At 41.4% G+C, this 9,526-nt stretch overlaps 1 protein-coding gene across 3 annotated transcripts; it reads left to right on the forward strand.

The window, feature by feature from the left end:
* Positions 1-3,648: 3,648 nt before the first annotated feature.
* On the forward strand, positions 3,649-5,255 carry olig3 (oligodendrocyte transcription factor 3). Of its 3 annotated transcripts, none has more exons than XM_069888324.1 (2): positions 3,649-3,729; positions 4,393-5,255. In XM_069888324.1, the coding sequence occupies exon 2, from the start codon at positions 4,460-4,462 to the stop codon at positions 5,156-5,158; it is 699 nt and encodes a 232-aa protein (XP_069744425.1). In that variant the 5' UTR covers positions 3,649-3,729; positions 4,393-4,459; the 3' UTR covers positions 5,159-5,255. The 3 variants fall into 3 exon arrangements, with proteins under 3 accessions (XP_069744425.1, XP_069744424.1, XP_069744422.1); XM_069888323.1 differs by having other exon boundaries at positions 3,663-3,729; positions 4,396-5,255; XM_069888321.1 differs by lacking the exon at positions 3,649-3,729 and having other exon boundaries at positions 3,737-5,255.
* The last annotated feature ends 4,271 nt before the right edge of the window (positions 5,256-9,526 follow it).

Here is a 9,526-nt window from a genome sequence, read left to right on the forward strand (position 1 = left end):
ATCGTGGTCAATGTGCTGCAAAGAGGCGGAATGAAGGTTGATCAACACCTTTAATTTTAATTTCGTTGCGCTCGCATGCGAGTTTGCAACATGCATTTATGGTTCAATGAATGCAAGTCCATGCAATGTAATTTATCGATCAAAATTCTCTGAACCAACTGTTTTCAGAACTGTGAGCCGAAGAGGCGCAGGTGAATTAATTTTGTGTGCTTTTCGGTTTAAGATTTGAAAACCAGCGTTTCACTACATTTTGAGACGAAAGAACCATTCTCCGGACTGTTGAGTTTATGCTCAGCTGGCCAGACAGTATCGTTTTCACAGCAAGGGTAAAGATACATAATCAACGATTCGGGCTCGAGTTATTTTTGAGTTATCTTGCGATTAAAATCTGGAATGTGTCAAACATTCACATGCCATAAGCAAAGTCCTTAAGGAAACAATTTCCAGTTTTGAGATTATTTCAGATGTTGCGGGTCAATCTGCATCAACAAGTCAGAATAAAACACAGTATCAGCAAGTGGGGATCTTCTGTTTCAATATCTCAGCCACTTTTCCCCACAACCATTAAAGTTCACTTCCGAACTCTCCAGGGTTCAAGCTTCCGGGAGGGGACGGAGACCCTTGGCTGTGTTGGGGAGGGTGCGTGTATTTTCTGGCATCGGTGATGCCCGGCCCCCTCCGGCTGCAAATGGCCGGCACGGACACACCCTTTCCTCGCTGGGTCACTTTCAATTTCCCGGGAGAGTAGGCAAGAAGTGAGAAGATTTCCTCGCGTCCCGCTGAGGCAATGAACCCCCGTCCCTGCTTATCGACTCGATCACACTGGGCCACTTTTAAGAGATTTCCAGGACTGTGTGCCACTCTCGCTCAGATCTATGTGTGGTGCCCACTCTTACAAAGAAAGACTCGGCCACCAGATTAGTAGGATTAGAGGAGAATCACACATGTCCAGTCCAAGCCATTGGTATTCAAAGCTTCACATCTCCAAATGAGAAAGAAGAGAGAGATGATGCAATCTCCAGCTCTCTCCAGCTCAGCTCTCTACAAGCTGCGAGAAACAGCGCGACGCTACCCCAGCTCGCTCCCTCACAAGCTCGCATTTAAACAGGCCAATGAACACAAATCAGTTATGTTCGCTACTGCCCTGGTCAATTCCGACGGGTAAAATGCCATTGACAATTAACAATGAGTTTCTTTGGGACCTTATTTCTTAGAAGCACTTTGTCAATACCGGTTGTGGCCTGTTTTATGCGTGCTTCGCGGTGTTTAATGATTCAACACATCATAAAGCGTCAATCCAGGTTCGCCACCCGACACTTCTATGTGCGCGGAATGCAGGAGGCAATAAAATAATTTTAAACAAGCTCATGGTTAAGTTTTGCAGGATTTATATTTTAAAAAATCAGTGGTTAAAGATCCAAGCGACGCAAAATGGTTTCATTTCCTAATCGTACTTATTTGAATTCGGATCAGTGTTTGAATTATATTGGATGCGAGTCGATGCACTCTTCGGGGGGGGGGGGGGACACCCGTGTCAACCGTCAGAGCTTATAGACATGGGTTTACAAACATCTGCACCCCGTTGAACGATGCCAGTACGCGTGAGTTTTCAGTAACGCGGAGGGGCAGGCAAAGCGTCCCAATGTTTCAAGTTATGAGCAGACGTTGTTTCTACTTAGTATCCAGAACTGAAGATTCCAGCCCAAGTGTGGGTAACATTTCCAATAATTCAGAACCCGTTTGAAACTGGAAATTTACCAGAGCTCTCAAAAAATAAATTACATCATTGATCAACGTAAAGAGATTGAAATCAGAAGTATGTAAAGAGCTCGTTTATATATCAACCACAGATCAAAGACATGGGGGATAACATGTGGCCCAAGAGCCATCGCCCTTTTACCTTTCTGTAGAAATATGGAGAGTAGCAGCTTAAACATAAAACTGACCAGATAACTTTTGTGTTTGCCTCTGGAAAGCTCGTTATTTGTTTTGTTTCCTTAACAGTAGCCTCACAAATTACCAGTCAGTAAAAAGTAATATTCATCACTGCGGAAATTCAACCAAGCCACCGCAATCGGTTCATAGGATATAACATTAAAGTAGGGACATTAAAATGAAAAAATGCGCCCGCGGTTACAGGCATCGACATTATTCTAATATTTAATGATTATAAAATTTTGACACAAGGTATGGAATTGTGGTTCATACCTTTTGGATGACATCTCTTGGGATTTTTTTTTTTCTCTCTCACTGTATGAGTGTTTATAAAAAGAACGAATGAGAGCCCAAGGGAAATATGACATGGGCAGTTGCCCCCGTCTTCACTTTCCTTCTATTTATACAGATATAAGAACCGCACTCTTACATGTCTACAATTACACCTCAAATACACAATTTACTTTTACTCGCTCTTAAATAACCAATTCCAGTCTGGTGGGGGGGGGGGGGGGGGGAACCAAAGAGACACAAGGAGAATGAACACATGCAAGGAGCACAGGTGCTCCTTGCTCCTGTCCGGAGCAGTGGAGAGTCGGAGTGCCAGGCCAAAAAAACCGCCTCCTTCCATTATACTCATAGCCTTGCAAATATTCGATTCTGAAAATATGTTACGGGTCGCTTACAGGATGAAAAGGAAATCGCAGCCTGTTACTAAAACTTAATGTGCATATTCAGTCATTCCGCACACTATTTTGATAATTTTCAATTGCTTTTTAAAACCGATTCGCTGTTTTCAATAACGGCGATCGTGATTTGGATGGTAACGTATCAACATTTCAGAGACCCTATTTCGCCTGAAATAGGCGATCCATTACTACAGATCGAACATTTGTAATAAGTTATAAGCAATAATAAAACATGTCATTAAGACATTAAATTAAATTGTGGGGAAGAGTTGCAGATCTCATTTATGTACAATTATTAAAAGCAAATAATGTGGATACAATATTTTCAATGCCGTTCAAATTGATTCAGTTCATCTTTGTGTTGAAATGATTTTCGTTTCGCTCGAATACAGATATGCCTCGTGCAGATTATTTTCTCGACATCTTAAAGAAGATATTTTCGTTTTCACTAGTCTGTCTTTGGATGAGGCCAACTTTTATATGTATTGTATTTTCCGACAGTTCTCTCTCTTTGTCTCTCTCTATCGATCTGTCTGTCTCTCTCTTTCCCATCTCCCTCTTTTCCTCTCTCCATCCCCTCTCCCTCACTCTCTACCTCACCCCCTGACTCCCTCCCCCTCTCTGTCCTCTCTCCCCCTCTCCCTTTCTCTCCCTCCCTCCCCTCTCTTTCTCTCTCGTTCGCTCGCTCTGCGTTTTGTTGTCGCTGGGAGGCGCGTGTGCTTGAAGCGTTATCCTGTCTCATCTTCCACTCGTTCCCTCCCTTCTTTTACCACATTGCCCCTTTCCGTGATTTGATTTCTTTTTAATTTGGAATCGATTTCTCAGTGCTTGTTCTCTTGCAGGACGATTGTTGCAACAATGGAGGCTTTGTGCTGCAGAATGCAATTTGTAATAAAGATGAGACATTAAAAGCGATGAAACATAAACATTTTCACTGAGTTTGCGTCAGTAATTGTCTATTTTATTTAAACGCTGGTCTTGAAATTATTATATAATGTTTTGTTGCTTTATTGCGTGTATGGATGTGCATAATTTCATAATGTAAAACAGATCAGCTATAATATTAAACAATCAAGGAGGTGATTTCTTATTTTGCTGAATGCAGGTATGGATAATCTTGTATAAATGCTAACTTTAATTTATCTGAATTGCAAACTTAAAAAGACTGGGCCAGTTCCAATACTATTATTTAAATTTCGATTGCTGCGAGGTAGCAGCCTCCTTCTCTCTCTCCGCATCACCCATGGTAGGGTGTCCCGTAAAGAGAAAGCACAATGAATATGAATAAGACACAGCTAAATGGAACCGTCAACGCTGCACCGCCCTCAAATGATCTCCACGTCATACTAACAAGACCATTATGTATAGGAGGGGGCTTTTGTTTCCCTGCACTCTGCACCTCTATAAAAAGCTTCTTTTAAAACCAAAACTCGTTCAACATCACAACTGGCCAAAAGGTCCAGCTTGTTTGAGGAGTTCTTCTGAGCGAATAAGAGACGCTGTGTGTGTGTGTGTGTGTGTGTGTGTGTGTGTGTGTGTGCCTGAGTGTGTGTGTGTGCGTGCGCGCGCGCGCGCGCGTGTATATGTGTGTGGGTGTACATGTGTGTCTGTGTGTCTGTGTGGGTGGGTGGCGGTGTGTGTGTGTTGCTCGTTTTTTGTCACTGACGTTGTAGGTTGGCAACAATCAAGATCTCAAACTATTGACTAGAGAACATCTCATAATAACGAGAGGCAATAAAATGAATTCTGACTCGAGCTCTCTCTCTAGCAGAGCTTCGTCGCCAGACGTGGACGAAATTTATTTGAGAGATCATCTCCAGCACCAGGAGTCCAGGATGAATTCGGTGTCTTCCACACAGAGCGACCTGCTCCAGCAACTCGCCAATGATCACAACATCACAGCCCTCAGCAAAGCTGATGAGAAGGCGGGGGGCAAGTTCAAAGTGAAAAAGCAACTCTCGGAGCAAGACTTGCAGAACCTTCGACTGAAGATCAACGGCAGAGAGCGCAAAAGGATGCATGACTTGAACCTCGCGATGGACGGTCTCCGGGAGGTCATGCCTTACGCCCACGGACCATCAGTGAGGAAACTTTCCAAAATTGCCACTTTGCTGTTGGCCAGAAATTACATCCTTATGCTGTCGAACTCTCTGGAAGAGATGAAAAGGCTAGTAGGGGAGATATATGGTGGGCACCATTCTGCTTTCCATTGCGGGACTGTAGGACATTCTGCCGGGCACCCGGGACACTCTACGTCCGCCCATCAGGTCCATCCAATATTGGGCAGCGCGTTGACCTCCTCCTCTTCCTCCATTTCAGCGTCTCTACCGGGGATCAGCGCGGTGAGACCCCCTCATTCGCTGTTGAAAACGTCTTCGGCGCCTCCTGCACCGTTAGGAAACACCTTCCAGCACTGGGCAGGGTTGCCATGTCCCTGCACCATCTGTCAGATGCCACCGCCACCTCATATCTCAGCCCTAAGCACAGCGAGTATGCCAAGGCTCTCTACAGATGGTAAAGACTTAATGAAGTAAGGTCTGATTTTGCCAGCTGTGATTGTTATTAAAAATAGACGTCGTGTTGCATAAGAAGACTGACCTTGTGCTGCATTAAAAAAAGACTACCAGCTAACTACATGCATGCTTGATTTTTCTTTTAATTGTGAATCTTATTTTCCAAAACGGTATCTCGCGTGGCCAAGCAAGTTATGAGGGGGGAAAAAAAGCATTTCCTTGTAACAAGGATTTGGCATTTGAGTATTTCCTTGACTGTAAATAAATCCACATGGAAAGACGCATGGGGAACAGTGCAAATAGAGTAAGAGCGCGAGAAAGAGACAGAATGTGATTTGGTCAGTGTTGGAATTCCTATAGTACCAGAGATAATAAGATTGCCGAAACGTAGTTGTTAGCAGAAATGTGTCTGTGTTTGTCCATGTTGCTCAAACCTGCATGGCTTGTGGCATACGAATTTGTTGTACAAGAAATCACCGGTTCTTTGACATTTGCTGCAACTATTTTGTTACACATCGAAGACAACACCCGTGTCTTTTATTTTTGTATTATCGCGATGATTTATGGATATATTTATTAACGCCCGGTGTCCCTGAATGATCAGTTTGAATAAAAGTCAACTTAAAACGAATTGGCGAGAGCGTTTTTATTTGCTTTTGTTTTGTCAATTGGCTGCGAGCAATTCAACTCCTTCTGTCTGCAGCTCGCGGAAGGTCACATTGAACTCAGTGCAAGTGACTAAAACTTTCTCAGCATGACTGTCATTTTGTAGTAAGTGAGAAAAAATGCATCGTTTACTTCACAGCATTTGACCGACTCCTGGTTGCAAAATAAAGGGGATAATGGCTGATAGAACGCATGCATTGAAGGTTGCCCTTCAATTTAACAGAGCTTTCATTCAGAAATCTTCCCTGCGAATGCGACATGTTGTAACAAACTGGCATTTATAATCAGAAACTGGACCGGCTCATTATCAGTAGTAACGATGTTCACACTGCCGCATTGGCGTTTGAGTTGTCCCCGGATCAATGCTGCCACGACTGCGACGCCCTCTTAATAAATGTCCCCGTGTGATGTAAACCATTAACGGGTCGTCGATGGTTAAAAATGAAAATCCGTAAATTGTAAATCGAAACGTTCCCTAATCAGATAAACTTTAATCAGACTTTAAATTAGACTTTAATCAGGATTTTACCTGTAACGGTTGTAACACCGCTCGCACAGCCGCAGCACAGAGCACGGTGGAGATGGTGAACCAAGTTTCCCAAATATGCGAACTTTCCTTTTTCTCCGTCAGCTCACTGAGCAGCGTTTTTTAAAACTTGTGCTCACGCTCTCACACCTCTTCTGGATGGAAGTACATAACTTCTCATATTTTAGATTAGGACAAATGACGTTTGCCTAAATCTACAAGATCAAGCTTGCTGGTATCGAGACAAATGTTTGAAAGTGGGAGGCGACTGTTTCCGTGGTCGAAGTCGCCGCGCTGGTTTACGGAATTTAGGTCTCCCATCATGAAACAAAGATTTAGAATAATATTGCCCAAAATGTGGCACATGTTATACAACCGCGTTAGGAAAAGACCTAAACAAACTTTTTAAAAAAACTTTATTCTAGGTCTACTTATTGCAAGAGTTTGTGGAGCGCTTTGGAGATTTCCATATAAAGTATTCTGACCGAGTCAACGAGAACTCGTGAGGCCATTGAGTCTGCAAACTGTAGGATTGTGGATACTTTCTTGCTTCAATATTAACATTCATGCAAGATACGGGAGAAGCAGTTGGATAAAATAAGGACTTCTCGTGATCCTGGCCCGAGAAAACTCCAAATTTCACGGTTGAACTCGGATTTAATGAAATCTTGACGAATCTCTAATTTTAAATTGTTTTTGCTTTAACCTTGTCTGAACTCGTGTGTCAAATAAGTGAAAAGGGATTTTTAAAAAATCTTTTAAATGCTGACATTAAAACCATAACCGGGGAATTGGCAGTTTCCTAGTTCTCTTGCCTCATTGCGCACCCCCCCCCCCACCCCCACCCACCCACACACCTCCATCCCATCGCAAGAAGTAAACTATAAAGAATAGAAGATGTTGGACTGACAATCTGCATTTCTTCAGCCAGCCAAGTCCTAAAACTAATTTTTATCCCCGCCCCTACTTACTGGTTCTTGCGTTAATTGCATATACAAACGAAAGTCAAAAAGCTTTATTGCTCAATTGTACGGATTGCGTCGATGCAGTTCGGGCAATTAAGAAGTACTTCATGGAGTCAGGCAAGAACAACACAATTCCTGAAATCTTTGCTTCATAAGTAAGACGAACCATATCACAGAAGCTCGTTTAGCTGAGCAGAAGGGGCGATTAATGATCAATTGTTGTGAAATGAATTAATTTTTTCCTCTTTTTTTCTTAACAGTTTATTTCTTGTTTTCTAAATTCTGCCCAAGCAAATGGGAAATTCATGGAAACGCTATCTTTATCGGGAGTGTAAATGAATTGTTGTTGGAGAAGAATGAATGGGACAAGTGCAGGGGAGAGTCCGCAGAGTCTGCATCGCACACTCGTTGGTTCAGGCAACCATAATGCACATTCCATCCACTTGTTCGACGATGTAAATAAAAGAGAGGATTGAGTCCCTGTTGTATGTTTATAGATTGGAATCCTCTTGTTTCGTTTCCCTCCGATTTACTATTAACACTGTGAGCACAATAGAGGCTTGTTTCGGCTGCAAACCGCAGTGAAGAGCAGAGGAGGCGCAGAATGGGCTGGCAGATGGAGCAAGATTAATTTTATGCAAATGTGTTCCTTTTTAGTTGTGGTGTTGACCAGATTATTCCCAAATAATTGTAACTTTTCCTGTTCATTCTTAGTTCCACTAAAGAGTGCCTGTCGTTGGATTAAAGTTCGAATATATTGCATTATGAAATAATTTTAACGTTTCCTTAAAGTATTGTTTGCTAGGTCTTCAGAGTAATTCCAGTCACCGTTATATCATTCCAAATACATCAGTTCTCGTTTAAAATGCAATGAAAACTAACAGCCAATAAACCACGTGTTCACGCACAATCGGTAAGTACTTACTTACGCTTAATTAAATTGTATTGCTATCAGAAAAAAAAATCAGCCTTTTGCCTGCATTTCCCTTATAAATACGTCAAGTAAATTTATAGATTTCAAGTATCTTTGATTGAAATAACCAATCTACGCATTGCGGGAACCTTTTCTGATCAATGCTATTTTCCATACAACTATTTTTGAAATAGTTTTTTAAAGCGCGCTTTGTTTTTTTGTTGAAGATTTCTGTTAACATCGCACTAATGTCATTTTCGATTTACAGATCTTTCGTTCAATGTTTGCTAACTATTCCAAGTGAAGAACAACTTTCTCATCGGATGCTGTCGGATAAATGGCATTGATTTGAAATTGACGCTGGACAATTGGAAGGGAGGTGCTTAATTTTTCGATATTATAATTTGCTTCTATTTTTAGGGCCAAATCTATGCTAAACATTTAATTTAACTGAATGTGGCATCCATATTAGACGAGTTAATTCGACCAGAACGTAAATTGTGTCAGTCTCGCAATGATTGGTGAGTTGAAAACGGGGTAAAATGAAGTATTCCTAACTAAAAATATTTTTAAAAACTTTGGCCATTTAAATATTTTCCAAAGTATGACCTCTTTTTAGTTCTATGTATGACCGTAATCAAAAGAATGTAGCAAATAATGCTTCTTGCAAGGAACATTTAAAAACGCCCGTTTGTTTTTATTGGCATCCATCTAATTTTTGCAGTTTACCAGCAATGTCTAATCTTTCCTATTCCTTGACTTAAAGATACCTATCAAAGTGCTTCTTATACGGTTTTATATACTTTTCTTCTAAATTCTCAACCAATAATCTTTGCATTAATAGGAAGCTTTGACAAGGAATCGAATGGTTTGTTTTGAGTGTTTTTATTATTATTATTTCAGAAAGCCCAAGCAATCTCACCAGCGACTGCTAAGTAGATAAATCTGCTAAATTAGATGCGAAATGTTTCGCTGTTTTCTCCAAATTCTCAAAGGACACACCTGTTGTCTGAACAGTTTTTAACCAGCTTGCTAAGCAGATTTGACAGATCAAAGGATTCAGGCGCGACACATGAACTTTAACAATAGACTAGCCCTTAGCAAGAGCTACATTCAGACCCAGGCTTGTGCCAGAAACATTAAGCTTGCAATTGAAAATAAATTTTATTTGAATAAGGACCTCTTTTTTTTTATTAGAGGGTTCGCCGACCCTGAAACAAAGGCAGTTGGAGATAACTTATTGACTCAATTGACAGCCTGAATGCAGTTTATTATGCCTGCCCACTCTCACTAAATGTGACAGGTTTTAAAAGTGAATT

Source organism: Narcine bancroftii, chromosome 6 (assembly GCF_036971445.1).
Source record: "Narcine bancroftii isolate sNarBan1 chromosome 6, sNarBan1.hap1, whole genome shotgun sequence".
In the NCBI taxonomy this organism is placed as follows: Eukaryota; Metazoa; Chordata; class Chondrichthyes; order Torpediniformes; family Narcinidae; genus Narcine; species Narcine bancroftii.